General features: G+C 48.1%; 1 protein-coding gene across 1 annotated transcript in view; it reads left to right on the top strand.

Moving 5' to 3' along the window:
* Positions 1–15,823, top strand: part of ITGB5 (integrin subunit beta 5) — a 58,327-nt gene that overhangs the window by 15,097 nt on the left and 27,407 nt on the right. Inside the window, exons 4-8 of the mRNA XM_071435315.1 lie at positions 1,076–1,325; positions 4,651–4,819; positions 10,718–10,879; positions 12,346–12,441; positions 13,514–13,603. Coding sequence (XP_071291416.1) covers positions 1,076–1,325; positions 4,651–4,819; positions 10,718–10,879; positions 12,346–12,441; positions 13,514–13,603 — 767 coding nt within the window. The remainder of the gene's footprint in view (positions 1–1,075; positions 1,326–4,650; positions 4,820–10,717; positions 10,880–12,345; positions 12,442–13,513; positions 13,604–15,823) is intronic.

Below are 15,823 nucleotides of genomic sequence, written 5' to 3'. Positions count from 1 at the left end.
AAGCTGAGAGCATGGCATCTCCAAAGCCTGGCTTGTGAGGTTGGGGTTTGTGGTTTTATTTAGACCCCTCCCTCAGCAAAGTGAAAGGCAAACTTTTGCCACCTGCTGTCTGGCTCCACCGAGGTCCATCTGGTGTGAAGCTGAGCTCACTTTGGAGCCACCTCAGCTTTTCTGAGGTGTAGGTGTTGCCTGTGGTGGCCTTCCCTGGCACCCCTTCCAGAGGGTATCTCTGAAAACCAGTGGGGCAGAGGAGAAGGTCAGGGGCAGGCTTTCCTCTGCTTCTCCTCACATCTGCACAACCTGTGACTCAGCCCTGTCAGCTCCTTTCCTTGTGCTCATGGCTTCAGGAAGTTTCACCTCTGCCTCAGCGCTTCCATGGGTGACCCTAACAACTTTCTTTTTCACTTCCCTTTTGACCTGATTTCTCTAGCTCCATTTTTGGGGGAAGCTCCTTTTCAAAGGTGTTTCTTCTGTGTCTGCTTCACCTTGACTTCCCTGCACAGCTCAGAGGATATCTTGCATTCACTTCATACTGGCTATTTTTTTCTGATCCTCTTTTTCTGCTCCACCTCCTACTGTCTTTTGTGCAGAACTTCTTGGACTGCTCCTGGTTTTCTTTGAGAATATCCTCAAGTAAGTGTGGGCAGGGTCCCTGTTGCAGTAGTCCATGAAATATCCATTTAAGGTTCACTCTGCTTTTCTTTCCTGTTTTCTAAGGAAACATCCCTGGACTGCACACTGGGCAACAGTGTTTTTCATGTGTCCCTCCCTTAGATGTTCTCTCAGATGAGATGGAAAGACCCTCTCTGATACCTCCAAAGAGCTAAAATAGAGACAAGCACTCCATGTCTTTTTCTTGCCAGCCAATATCCTACATAGCTTAAGAGGACCCAAAGTCAATACCTGTTTTCCTGTTAGTCCTAAGGGATGTATTGGGAAAAGCTTACTGCCCTCACCCTCTTCTTTTGAAAAGCCATCTCTCTGCTCTGCAGGGGGAAAAATAAAAGTGCATTCTGGATTTTTCTGTGTGCTGGGAGTTTGCTGCTCACCGTGGCCACCGTTTGTGCGCGTGCAGGTGACCGGACCTCGTTCCGAGTGCAGGTGCGGCAGGTGGAGGATTACCCCGTGGACCTCTACTACCTGATGGACCTGTCCCTGTCCATGAACGACGACCTGGACAACATCCGCAACCTGGGCACCAAGCTGGCTGAGGAGATGAGGAAGCTCACCAGCAACTTCCGTCTGGGCTTTGGCTCCTTCGTGGACAAAAACATTTCTCCTTTCTCCTACACGGCGCCAAGATACCAAAACAATCCCTGCATTGGGTAAGTGCTGGGTGCACCTGGAGGGGCAAGGTCTGTGTTCGCACTCTTCATGTGCCTTTTTGCTGAAAATAATGAACCACACTGCAACCCTGGCTTTTGGGAATGATGATGATGAGCCTGGCTGTCACTGTGATACTTGAGCAATTCAAAATAGGACAGCTTCTAATTTTGCTGTGGCTGTGGGGAGATCTCTGCATCTGGACATGGGAAACTGTTGTACCAGGGAGCCTGAAGCTATTTTTAAGTACCTGAAAAGGATGCAGACATTGCAGGCTTTTTTACAGCCTTTAAGGAAAAGGAGCCAGAGCCAGAAATTCCTGATTTCTGATCCTAGCTCTGAGTCATAGTTTGGCGTTGAGTAAATCAATTAAGCTTTTTGTCTGCATTTTACAGATAAGGGGACCAAGGCAATGTAACTTCTTCTCAACAAAAGTGTTTGAAGGAACTGAGATTTGCTATGGCCTATAGTGCTGATTAATGAGTTTTTGTAGAGTGTTTTTACGGCTGCAGGAGGGTTTTTTCATCTTTATTGCTGTGGAAGGAAAGCAAACTGGTAGTTACAAAAGACACAAATGATGTGGTTTACTTTGTGGTGATATGAGAGCCTTCATCCCTTTATTTCCTTTTTTTTTTTGCTTGTGTCTTTGCAAGTGTCTTTTTGTTTGCCTTTTAACCACCAGAGTTGGGATCAAGTCCATTGAATTGAGGATTATGCCAGAGCGAAATTGGGTGTAGGGAAGGGTGTCCAGGCTCACATGGGTTTGGGTGTTGGCACTGAAGGATGGATACAGCAGCAAGTGCCCTCCTGGGAGAGTGTCACCACTGACACCTTTGTATTCCCATCTTCACCTCATCCATCAGTGAGTGCTTCCTAGCCACCTAAGGGCAGCGAGGAGAACCCTTTCATTTGAGCCATTTGTGGATACTTACATTGTAAGATCACCTCATGCACGGATGCCAAGCTCTGTGCATGCTCTGAGAGGCAGATAAAGACAGCTTGCATCAGCTGTGAGTTTCTAGGCCAGCTTTTGGCTCTGACCAAGCATTGGCAGCTCACTGCACATTGCTTGTTGACCAGACAAAAATTTTCTGTATTCGCTTTTCACCAGTTCTGTCCAGAGTGGAAAGCCAAATGGATTTTAACACTGAAAACTCTTGCTTTAATCATGAGGCAAAAGTGACCACACTGAGCCAGGAAGGTGTCTCTGCCACGATGGCATTACAAACCACAGTCTTCATACAAACCACACTCTTCGTAGTGCTTCTCCCAGAAATTTGGCATAGCCTCCGAGGGATCCTCTGTCATCTCTGTCCTCCTCAGTCTCTGACACCTGCCCTCAGGCTGGGGACAGGCTCCAGCTGGAGAAATCTTGGAAACTTTGTTTGACTGGTGTGTGATTTAATGGCTTTTGCCAAGTGAAACAGAGTGAAACATGCAGGAGGAGATGGGTGCAGAAGGAAGAGAGGATGGAACTGGACAACTCAGCAGCAAAGGTGTACCTGAAACTTCCAATGACCTTTAATCAAGAACATCCAGAGCTGTCACCTCAGCTTTTCCCACCATGATCAGGCTATCTGTGTTCCTTTGGCTTTACCCACGTGGTTGCTTTTCTTACTGTTGGTTACTTTAATCCAGCCTGGTCTTAGGAAAACATTTAGGAAGGATTGCCCATGGCAGCTCATCTGGTAGGTGCTCCCTTCCAGGTGCCATGTGTCTCCTCTTCATCCAAACCAGGAGTGCTGGCTCCCTGCTCTCTGATGGAATCTCCTTCCCCAGCCTGCTCTGTGTGGGGGCTCTGGCTGCTGCCACGTGTCCCTGGTGATCAAGGTGGGTTGTCAGGCGTGGTTTTGTTTGCAGCTATCCCTATCAAAACAAACCATTCAGCATCTAAGAAAAGCTGCAAGTAAACTCAAGCTGCAGTGGTCCAGGCTCTCCCCTCCTCTTCCTTGTGGTGGTGACTGACTTGCAGGTCTGGGTGGGGTGCAGCCCTGTTTCCCTTGTCTCCCTCATCACCCCTGCTCCTGACTCAGCATCCTGGTGGGCTAAGGGCAGCTTGCTGAGACCCTGCAGTGAGAGGTTTCAGATATGGCAGACTCCTTGCCTTGCCCTGGGCATGAGCACAGTGCAAGTCTGGACGTGGATCATGGATCAAAAGGGATGGCTCTAATTGCCAGCCAAACCCAGGGCAATGAGACCTGGCCCACAGTTAGGTGTGTGTGTGTATGGAAATCCCTGCTTTGGGGTCCCTTGTGAGGAATTTGAGTTCTCAGTGATGGTAAATTTAAAATACTCCTTTGTGTAAAAAGCCTCTTGCAACTTACCCATAGTGGGTCATGTGTCAGCAGAAGCTTTTAATTGTACTCTGGGTTATATGTTTAAAGATAAGAGTGAATTAGTGCCAGGCCAACTCCTTTTTAAACACATTTCTTCTTAACCCTTCCCATCCCTCTCTCCTGCACACACTCACTGATTTCCCATGCTGCAGGAGCTGCTCTGCTGAGCTCTCCAGGTGAGCACCAAAACTGCCTTCTCATGGTTTTGTATGGGAAAAAAAAAGGTTTCCTGGTAGCCTGCCAAGATATTTCTCTGCCTTAGGGTGCCCTTCCCACCTTTCTGCTCCAGTGGGAAGCACAGATTGTGTTTGCTCACCAGCTTGCAGGGAGAGTGGGAGGAGGCTTGAGCTGGTGTTGGTTATTACTCCATCTCATACTGGGCAATTGCCAGGTGCCTGGTGGTGTGCAGTAAGTGTAGGGTGGTTCATACTGGCAAGAAAACTGGATGACACAGTGAAAATCTGTACTGCAGAAGAGGGGAAAGCTGGTTCTTGGCAGTGATACTCCTGCCCTTTGACACCAGCCCACAGGCTCTGCAGGTGTGGGACACGGCTCCCATGGCCCTCCTGGGCTGCTGGAGAGGGTGGATCTGCCAAAATGCAGCCTCCCTATCACTGGGTAGAATCCTTGGCTGCAGGTTCCCAGTGAAAACCACTTTGAGTGCTGAAAGTGCAGAGCTGCATGGCCCAGGGTGGGCTGGTGCTCAGTCTCCACTCACATGGTACGTGGAAAGAGATGTTCAGTCCTGGTGGGATCTCTGGAAGCTTCAGCTTCTGAAAGCCCTTGAGAGGAAAAAAAATACAGGCTCTACTCTAGGATTTTGTAGATAAGTAGCCAGAAGCTGAAGTGTCCAAAATACAAAGCACTGCGAAAGTATCCCAACCCTCTGAACAAAACCTTAGAGACCAACCTGGTAGAGCTGGGAGCTTCTGCAGTTCTTGGCTGCGGGTGTGGTTCCTCCCAGCTGACCAGTCCTCTATTCTTCCCGCAGTTACAAGCTGTTCCCCAGCTGTGTCCCATCCTTTGGCTTCCGCCACCTGCTGTCCCTGACGGATAAAGTCGACCGTTTCAACGAGGAGGTCCGGAAACAGAAAGTTTCCCGCAACCGAGATGCTCCAGAGGGCGGCTTTGATGCCATTTTGCAGGCTGCTGTGTGCAAGGTGAGCTGCTCTCATTTCTGGAGGTTTCTTCTGCTCTGTTCTTGAACCAAGGCAAAGCTTCAGTTTGCCATTTCATGGAAGTAACTTCTAAATTTTTCTTGGAGAAACTGAAAAACGCTATTAAAAATAGAGGCTTTTGTCATTATGTGCTTCCATAGATAAGCAGACAAAGGAAAAAAGGTTATTTCTTTCTCTAGTTTAAAAGGATAAAAATGGAGCTTTTGCAAACACAAATTTAGGGCTGAGATTTCATTATGCAGTTAGACCTTTGGTGCTGAGCACCTGGGACAGAATCCTTCCAGAGTCACATACGTTTGTGTGCAGCAGTGCTGCACATCAGCTCAATGTGTTTAGCAAGGGTGCATCAAACACGTCTTGCAGCACTAGACCCATGTTGGGGGTTGGAGCTGGTTCCTACTGCTCATACCTTCCCTCTTTGTGTGTGTGGGGATGATCTCACCTCTGGGTGCTGACAGCCTTCTCTCCCTCTTTGTCAGCAGAACTGGAGCAGAGTTCATTAGCTTGGTGCCATGTTAGCCCTGTCCTTAGGGTTTTTGGAGATGCTTGCTTGGAGATCTTTCTGGAACAAGTAGTTGGGTTGCTCCATATCCCTTTGTCATGAATGAAAATTCTGACATGAGGCTGAGCTTCCCTGCTCATCAGGAATGGTTCTATTTGCTTTTTCACCTATTGCTGCAATTTTCTTTGTGTTTTCTTCAGCCTTGCTTAGTCCTTCTGGTTGGGCATGTTTTCTTCTGGGTCTGAATTATGTGAGCTGGGAGCTAGGAATAGTCTGTGGGAGTGATGGATTGCAGGCATGTGGGCAGCCAAATCTTTCCTTGCCTGGATTGCCTTTGCTGTGCTTCATGGTGTTGGCAGGACTGAACCTGCCCCATTGGGGCATCTTCCCACAGATATTGTTGTTGGCACAGCTACAGTGCTGCTCCCAATAACTGTCTGGATACAAAGTGCTTCTCAGTTTTGGAGAGGTGGCTCCCATGGTTAGAGCAGGGATGGCTCAGGGTGGTGACTCAGTTGTGCCATTCACCATGTGGGTTTTTGCAATCCCTTCCACGATGTTACTGCAAAAACAGGCAAATATTTCCCTATGGTGCAGCAGTACTTCAGTGTGTATCACAAGGGCTCATTTCTGAAGTGCTGGTGGAAGGCAGGAGACCTGCAAGATATTTCCTCTGAATTTGTGGCAGTCTCAGATTGTTGTTAAGGACTAAAATCTTCAACTGTCCTTCTTGAATGCACAGCCTTGTCCCTTCTAAATTTAGAAGATGAATTTAGATGCTGGTACCAACTTAATTCAGGAATGAGCACCCTTAAGGAAGGGTGAGCAAAGGTGAGCATGTGTACCTGCGTGACTGTTGGCATGATGTGGCAGGTCATGACAGCAAATTTCTGCAGCCACAGCAGTTAATTAATTACTGGAGCTTGGGTGTGGGAAAGGAAGTCCATGGGTCTGGTGTGAAGGCAGAAGAACTGGCTGTGCCATGACTCATGCTGCATTGGCAGTGCCTTGCTCTGGGCAGAGCAGCTGCCTCTCATCACAGCCATGAGCAGCAAAGATTCTGTCTGTCCAGAGTTAAAAAAGGCAAAATTTCAAGGCAGCTGATTGACATTAGGATGTTTGGTCCCATAGTCAAAATGGGAACTTATTGCTTAATTTCCCTTGTGGTCCCCAAGCAAAGGCCCAGACTGGTCAGTGGCTGTGGGCTGTGGTGAGACTCAACGCCACTGAGATGGGTGAGGGCTGCAGACACTTGGGGTGGCAGAGAAGTGCAGCTTGCTGACAAGGATATTCTTGGCATGGAGTTTGCCATCCTGCAGTGACTAATGGAGTATCATGGGGATGAAAACCCCAGAAACAGACAGTAATTCTGTTAACTCAGGACCTATTCCCCCTCCCATGCAAGGAGAGCAGCATACGGGCATCTTGGTGAATTCTGAGGTGGGTTTCCTTGTCACTGCTGTGCACCCCATTGCATCTCACTGGCTTGCTCCAGCTTTTTCCAGGGTAGTTATCACCTTAGAGAGTCCCCTGCCTTGGGGACATGCAGTGTGTTGCTCATGAAGCACTTTGTGCTCAGCATCAAGGGGAGAGGGGGTCACAGCACAGCAGAGCCTCGCTGTCTCCAAGCCATGGTGTCTAAACAAGGCCTTCTCCTCCCCTTCTGAGGTGTCAGAAACAATACCTCCTGTGTTGACTAGATGTTTTTACACTGGAATGCATAGCAAGCATTTCTTCTGCATGAGCTGCCTAAGGGCTCTGTAGCACTCAAGTAATGTTTTGGCCTGGTCTTCAACCCAAGCAATGGGGAAAGTTTGTACAGCTAACAGAGACTAAGGACCAGGCCCAGGGTTTGGCTCCTTTCTGAAAGACGAAGATATGGTAAATGTTATTCTCGAGGCAATGAAAGAGCCAGAGACAATAAGCCTTTATTCTGATGCTAAAATAGTATGCCAGGAATATTAATCAGCCTTCCGTAATTACATTTTCCATTTGCAGTATTTTGGTTTTTTGCCATTCTCTAAGTGCAAGCCTCATATGGCTTGGTGGTATGTATAAGTTTCAGATCTTATATGCTAAGATGCAGCAAGGAGATAATGCTAGATTGGAAAATAAAGCATCTTTTGGAATGGTTTTGCTTGGTGCTTGCTAGACACTGGTAGTTGGAGATAGCCAAGGCATCTGGGAGACACTGAGGAGCCTTTCAGAGCAATACCAAGTGAAGGAGGCTTTGGCTTTTGATCCCTAAGGCATACTTGCCTTGCACCTGTATCTGTTTCTTGCTTCCAAGAAGGTCTGCACCTGAAAAACTGGTGAGGTTTTAGACAAATTGATGAATGTAGGGGGGTCTCCTGGCAACTGAGTCTTGGCAATTGAATGGCTTTTATTCCGTGCCCAAAGTATAAATGTAGGTATTTTTTCAGGCATGGAAATACAGGCTTTGCTGCTTTTCCAATAGTATTTGGAGAGCTGTGCTGAGGCAGCTGTGGCAGTTTTGCCAGTCACTATTGGCTGTATGGAGTGAGAAGCTGTTTTTTGGGGTACAGAAGGCAACTGCAGCTGGTTGTGGGAGTAGGGGCAGGATCCATAGCACCCCAAGCCCTGTGGAAACATGTTACTCTGCTTTGGGTCCAGTCCCACCCCTGCTATCCTTCTTATCCCATAAGGATCAAAAACCAGATGAGAGGGTAGGCATCAGTGCAGGGTTTTTTGTTCAGCAATCCCAGTCCAATAAAAATAAATGAAATTCTCCTTGGTTATTTGCTTTAAGCAGAGTGGAGTGCTGCCCTGGGTTTCTCAGTGGAAACTGCATGCTGAAGAGCTGTATTTTCCAGCGCCTTGAGGCCACTGGCAGAGGCAGTCTGAGATGCTCCTTGGCATGCCAGCCTCCTTGGGGGGCTTTTTTCATAGGTCTGCAGCTTTTTTTGGTGTGGGATCAGCACTGGCTCAGCCAGCCCATCCAAGGCACCCTGGTTTGATGTTCTGAGGCATTGCATACTTTCAGTGCCTGGATATTGGCACTGAGACTGTGGGTGCTCATTGCTTTTTGGGAGTGAGCTCCTGAGCTGAGCAGCCACAGCAGTTCTGATATTGTTTGTGTGGGAAATTGTGTTGGAGTCATGGAGAGTTTGTCTGCAAAGGAATTCTTAGCCCATGATTTAAAGGTGGGCTTAGCAGGCAGGTGACCAGCACCAGCACCCCCGAGGTGCCTTTGTGACTGCTGCTTGAACGCAGCTCCTTTTCTTTGTGTGCAGCACATTTCCAAGGAAATGAAACTCAGATTAATCCTTCTAATCTCTTTGGGAGTTTCTTGGCCTTAAACATTTAAAAAGAAATCAGCTTTGGATACTCAAAGAAAAGTGAATTGGATGGGCTTCTGTCTGGTGGCTGAGCAGACTGAAAACTGCTTCTTGCATTATTAGAGCTGTAATCACTTTTGGGTTGAGTTCTTAAGAAGTTACATTTTGGCATGAGGTTTTAGCCTTTTGTCCAGTGGGGTAACTTCAGAGGAATGAATCCTGCTTCCCAGAGCAAAAAATACTCATTGCTTCCTGAGCTGGACTGTAACGTGCTGGTGCATGGTAAGGGATGTGTGTTGCCAAAAATTTCTTCCTATGGCCTTATATGCATCATGGGGGTCTTTAAAATGTCAATAAAGAAAATAAACCTTCTGTAATTGGAAGGAAAAAGGAATCTACTCTAGAATAATGTCCCTGAAGCAAAAGTTATATTTATTGGAAAGATCAGCAGGCTTTGGCTATGACTCACATTTGGAGGCGAAAATTGCGCTGGCACATGTGATCTACACCCTTCTGCCTGCTCTGCCCTCCTGCCCTGCCCACGCCACTGCTTTCCATGGGAAGGGCCAGCACCTTCCTGTAAACAGGGCAGAGTTTGGGTTTTGCTAAATAAGCTGAGCAGTAACTCTGGAGGAGTGGGGTATCTCCATCTGCACCGTGTTCCCATCAGCGACCCAGCTTTTCCCTTGTGCTTTCCTAAAGGATTTGTGTGGTGGTACTCTGAGCCAGGGTCTGGAGGGAGTGGGATGCTGGAAGTGCGTGGGCAGGGAAGGTGTGGGGCCATGTCTTTTCTGGCAGATGGTCAGTGTGGCAGCCCAAGGGGAAGCTCTGGACAGTGGGACTTTCTGCCTCCAGTCTGTGCTGTGGCAGGATCTCCCTGCTGTGGTCAGCAGCAGGACCCCTGCTCACCCAGCTTGGCAGTGACCTGGCAGCAGGAGCAGCCACTGAGGGGGTTTGCTGCAGCACAATGGTTTGCAAAAATTTCCTTTGGGCACCTCTGTTTCCTTCCACTTCCATTGCCACAAAGTGCTTTGATGTGCTATTATAGGCACAGATCTGCTTCTTGGGCTGATGAAAACATGGAAACCTGGGGAATGTTTGTCATCTAGATCTTATCCCTTTACTTGAAAAAAATCTTTCCTTGCATCTCTCTTCATGCAAAGACAGTGATAATGTCACTGTCTAATGTGACACTGTCTAATGTCACTAATGTCACAAGGACCACCTTGCACAGAGGGACCAAGGAGGGGTAAGAGGACACTTCATGTGCTGTGCTTGATGCCTCAGTGCTTTTGTAGGGACCATTACAGCATGTCTTGACATTACCATGCTTTTAAATAAGCAGAAGTTTCTCAGAGCAGCTCTGCAGAGTGGTTGTGTGGGATTAGTGGCAGCACCAATGTCAAAGGTCCCTGCTCTGCTCTGGCTGTGTGTGTACCCCTGTACCCCTGCTCTCCTGGGGACGGAGCTGCCTGGGGCATGTGTAGAGTTGTACAACAAAATATCAGAGGCACCATGGCCTCCAGGAGATGTGTGCAGAAGGGGATCAGGGCAGAGTGCCTGGGCATGAGCGTGGTTGCACCAAAGCCCGTCCCCTCAGGCAGGCACCTCACTTTGTCCATCACAGCTCAGAAACAGCCTTTATGAGTGAGCAGCAATGAAAATGCTGAGCGGGGATATTGCAGCTCTTGCTATTGCATTGGCCGCTCCACAGAGCTGAGGAAACAAGGTCAGATTAAATGTGTGTGGAGGAAATTGGCAGGTCTCCTTTGGCTATAAAAAAAGCTGAAATTCTTACTCTTGGATCTGGGCAGAGAAGGTCTGGTGGACAGTCCCCATACCTCCTCATGCCTTTTTAAATTAAGTGTGTTGGAAGGAGATGCTGGGAATTGCTGGATGGGCTCCCGACATTTTGTTTTCATAGCAGGGATGGGTGGACAGCAGCATGGTACTCTCCTAATTAATGCTAATGGGTCTGCTGCTGGCTAGGCACGTGGCTGGGACCATGTGCAGGGTGAGGGGTGAAGCGTGGGCTTGGCAGGGGCTGGCTGCTGTCTCACAGGGTTTGCTTTCCCCCAGGAGAAGATCGGCTGGCGTAAGGAGGCCTCTCACCTGCTGGTCTTCACCACGGATGACGTGCCCCACATAGCCCTGGATGGGAAGCTGGGGGGGCTGGTGCAGCCCCACGATGGGCAGTGCCACCTGAATGAAGCCAACGAGTACAGCGCGTCCAGCCAGCTGGTGAGTGGGGCACGGGGCCCAGCCCTCAGAGACCTCGAGGGCTGGAGGACCTCTCTGGAGACCAGCCAACCCCTACTCCAGCAGCTTTTGGCAAATGCAGTGCCTGGTTTAACCCAGCTTCTGCAATTTGCAAATAAAATTTGTTCTTCTTTTGGGCATTCCCCAATAGTGAATGCTTCTGTGATGGTCAAAAATGAGTTGGTGACTTAGTGAGTTCCTTCAAAGCTCATTGCATGGGATGGAACAGTAACTTGGTGTCCTGAAGAGCATTACATTTTTCCTGCAAAGTGTACAGGAAACAGAATATGTCATCCCTTTTCTAAAATACGTTTGAGGAGGGTGGAGTCTGAGGACTGTCCAGAGGACTCTTCCTGCGAAGGGTGTATCTACCTTGATGTGACTACACTAGCAAGTACAACAGAATGTTGCTTTTATTCATAGCCTTTGAGCACAACACTAACATAAGTCTTAGTAATAAAAAGGCAAACTAGCCCTTTCTAAAAATTGAACTCAGTGGAGGAAACTTCTGGGATGAATGAGCACTTGCCTGCCACTTCATTATCCCATCCTTCTGCAGAATGGTGCTTTATTCAGCAGATCACATGCACTAATTATGATTGTTGTTCCTGAATGTCACCCTGTGAGGGGAGGGGAATCTGGGTGGCTATGTTAAGGTCAGAAGCTGGGCTCTACAGTGGAACCCCCTGTGCAGTCCTACCAAGTGGATGTGTAAGGGAGCACAGTCCCCAAACTGGCTCCCTTATGTGGAGTAAATGCTGAGGAGATGGCATGGTGATGCTGCCTTGGCATTTCCATGTTTGAATGTCAGAGGCTCTCAATCAGTCCTCCAGTCTTCAAGTAAATGAGATGTTTTTTTCCAAGGACAGCACTTCAGAAGCAGGCGGGAGTTTTGAACTCAAGCTGGTCTCTAGAAACTGAGCCCTGCTTCGTTTTTTTTTTTTTTTTGCTAGAGCAGCATCTCTCTGCCATCCTCTCCATCTGGGAAATCTGCAGAATTAAAGAGTTTATTGTAATCTCTTTATGGTTCCAGTATGCAGAAAGAATAGGCAATGGATGTTTCTGCTTTGGGAGAAAAAATTTGATACATTTCCACTTTCTTTAGTTCTAGATCTCCCTGCCTCGCATCACTTGAGGTAGCAGCCATTTAGCACATGTGCATTTGCTGATGGCAAAATAGGAAGTGGAAAGAAATAACCTAGTGTTTTGGGTATTGCTGTGGCTAGTGGTGTTGTCAGTCATGCATTTTAGTGAGCAGTGCTGTAGAAATATTTAACAGATTTCTACTATTTCAGTTAGGATTGTGCTGGTACATCAGGGACTTCATCCCACAACAAAACACGCCATGTGTCTGGAATGAATTTTGCTATTGGGAAGAGAAGAGCAATGAAATTAGTCTTTGTTTCTGTGTTACCCACCAGTCTTTCTGCCTGGCTTTTTCCCCCTAGGATTATCCTTCCCTGGCACTTCTTGGGGAGAAACTTGCTGAAAACAACATCCACCTGATTTTCGCTGTTACAAAAAGTCATTACATGCTCTACAAGGTAATTGCTGAGTTGCCTGGGCTGGGGGGAGAGTGAAATGCCTCTTGAGGCCCTGGGGAGTGGAGGCAGCTGCAAACGTGTGTGTGCAGTGTCAAACGTGTGTGTGCAGTGGCAAACGTGTGTGCAGTGATGAGGGTGCATGCATGTGGCCACAGGCTGCCCGGTGCAGGCAGGCAAGGCTCAGCCCTGCTGGTCTTTTCAGCAGAAAGCACTAAAGCTTCTTAGAGCAAACAGATATATGTGTGTTAGTGAGCATGTGAAGAGCTAAAATAGCCTCCATGTTAATCGGGATGTTCGGATGGCTGCCAGCGTGCAGCGTGCCAGAGAGCAGAAACCTGCTCGGCCCATTCTGCAGTGACTTAATCCCATTACCTAATCCTGCACAGCCTTTCTGCCCAGCTGTGTTTTTCCATCACGGAGTCCAGGGCCCTGACGTGCCACACACAATTTGAAATCTCCTGCCATTCCTGCTCTCCCCTTCAAAAGGAAAGGTGACCCAAGGCACAAAAACCAACCTGTGTCTAGAGCTGCCCTGTGGGGTTTTGCTGCTCTGTGGGTGCAGGGGTGGTGTTTCAGGCGGGGTTGCTTTTGGAAACCTCTGCCGGGGCCCTCGAGGTTCAAGCAGGAACAACAAGCAGCCCTGTTGCTATGTTGGGGATGCTGCTGTTCACCCATGAGGAGTGGGAGGGCTGAGCTCGTTCTCCACCCCCTCTCCTGGGGATGCTCAGGGTTGGGAGGGAAGTCGGGACAGCTGCCCCTCCCTCCCTGCAGTGCCAGATTTCCTGAGTACAAGGTGGCTGGTCTTGCCCCCCCTCAGCAGCAGAGCCCCAGGTATGTTTGTTCCTGACCCATGGCCATGAGCTTTGTTTAATATTTGACATGCTTCATTAGCAATGCTTTACTTTTGAAAGCTCCACATTAACTGGAGCCAAAATATACCGTGTATACCACTGGGTGATGGGGCAGTGTGTGTGGCCTGTGTCCCTGGCACAGGGGGTCAATCCCTCCTCATCCTCTGCTTTCCTCTCTGCACCTCAACATTTTAATTTTTCTTTTTTTTTTTTTTTTTAAGAACTTTACCACTTTGATCCCTGGAACAACAGTGGAGATTTTGCACAAAGATTCCAAGAATATCATTGAGCTGATTGTCAAAGCCTACAACGTAAGTGCATTTTAATTCCACAGCTGCTGAAGTGAGGAGGGCTAAGAACTTGGCCAGCTCAGCTCCCCCCAGTGAGCTCCACCCAGCTTGGCAGCCTCCCTCCCCTGTCCTCTCCACACTGCTGGAGCTGGGATGTCCACCCTGGGAAGGGAAACAAGGTGTGTGAGGAGGATGAGAAGCGTGGATACCCAAGAGAGCCTGTGGGACAGCAGAAATTTCACCTCACTTCTCTTGTGTACAGATTTACCCACAAAACACAGCCCCCATCTAAAACAGATCTCTCTCAGAGATCTTTTACCTACCAGTAGGTAAAATAGATTATTTCTTTGTTATCTGATGTTCAGAGGCCTCTCAAGGATGGGACCGGGACCAGGTCCAGATAAGGTCACATTCTTGCCTTGCTCTCCGTGCAGCCCACACTGGTTTTCAACACCCTGTGAGTTATCACCATGCTCCCAAAGGAGCCCTGCCTGTGTGCCACTGCTAGTGCAGCCTGCCCTGGCACAGTGAGGAGGACAGCAAGGGATCTGGAGTTGTACTGCTGACCTGATGTTGTCCATCTCCATGGAGATCAGGGGAGCAGCTCAATTAGAAGCCACTAAATGGCATGTTCATAGCATAGCTGGTGTCAATGTTTGTGTTGACTTCTCCCTGAATTCCTATGTGTCAGGTCTTCATGATCTTACAAGGATATTGCTGTGTGTTGGGCATGGAGATCTGACCCCATAACAGGTAGAGTTATTCATGCATGGGACCTGTGGGCACAGCTTTTGATGGCTGCAAGCTCTTCTTGGTACTATGTTCTATAGTGCAGGGAGTCAATAAGAACTTCTTTGGAGGAGCTTACACATCCAGAATCCATGTGGGGTTGGGGTGGTTGGGGTGTGCTTTGCATGATCTGTAAAGTTCTTCCTTCTTGTCCCCCATCTCCCTGCAGTTAAAGCAGCTTTTGGTTATGCCCTTGGGAAGAGTGCTTCCCAAAGCTTCACCCTCTGAGGAAGGCAGCGAACGGTTCATGCTCCACAGGACTATACAGGGCTGATAAGAGGATTTGTGTAGGAACATAGGATGAGCCTGTGCAAGGCCATACTGAGGCCTGACCTGGTGTCCTGTTTTCTGCCATGCTACCTCTGGGAAAGAAGAGAGGGGAGCACATCAGTGTAGCAGCTAATTTCTACAGGATGAATTGGGCAGAGCAGCATCCATAGGTTAATTGGCAATTGGCACACGCAGTGTTCAGCCCACAGGCAATGGATGCTCCATGTGGTCCCAGTTGTTATCCCATGAAAGCTTCACTGTTACAGTAGAGAGATGGGAATTATTCCTTTCTTTCCTCAAGGACTGTTTAGATTCACCCGGCCAAAACTCATTTATTTCCTGTCCATTTCTAGAAGCATTGGCTCTTTGCTGGCATGTGAACCCTGCTTTTGTCATCACATGTACTGGCAAGAGGTCTGAATTAGCACTTTTCCTTAATCTGGCCAGTTTGGTGAGGGCTGGGGACAAGGGGAAGAGGGATGGAGCTGGAAGCTGGCTTTGGGTAATAAGCATATTTGTGCAGAAAGCTCCATTTTGAAAAACTTTGTCGTTTTTGGACACCACTGGTATGAAAATCAGTTCCAGCCCTTGGAAGAATTAAACAAAACAATGTCATTCTGAATTAATATTTATAAACTTCATTTTGTTGTGACTTAAAAAGTCTGTGTATGCAGCAGGGCAGAGAGTTAAGAAGCAGAAGAAAGGGGTAGAAGCACACCAAAACCTCACAGATGGAAAATGCTCTTCACTTTGAAAAGTTTTTTCAAAGAAAGAGATTTTTCATTAATTTTTCCCATGGTGCTGTTTCCAGCTGACTCTTACAAAAGGGTGCTTTTGGTTCAGCTTTTTCTTCTAAGAGGGAGAATACATTTTTCTGACCAGTTGGGTGAAATGAAGGAAGCAGGACAGAGTTAGTGCAGTTTCACGTCTTCTCTGTCCTGCACAACAGACATTGTAGGACAGCTGCCAGTGGAGAATCAGGCTTTGCACTTTGCTCAGGAGCTGGGTTATGGGGAGGAGAAGGTGCAGATGTGCACAGAAAGCTCTGACCTTCAATTCAGAGATATTCTGTTTCTGGTCGAGAAGGTTTTCTTCTTTGTCTCGTGCACCCGTATGTTTCCAGTGCTGGCTGCAGTGTCCATTACACCCTGCAGGGGTGGCAGGCAGCTCCCTGTGAATCTA

The sequence above is a fragment of the Agelaius tricolor genome, unplaced genomic scaffold (assembly GCF_023055355.1).
Source record: "Agelaius tricolor isolate 1412-34295 unplaced genomic scaffold, bAgeTri1.0.p SCAF_10, whole genome shotgun sequence".
NCBI classification, from domain to species: Eukaryota; Metazoa; Chordata; class Aves; order Passeriformes; family Icteridae; genus Agelaius; species Agelaius tricolor.
The sequence above is the reverse complement of the archived record's forward strand: the minus strand, read 5'-3'. Positions and strand labels throughout refer to the sequence as shown.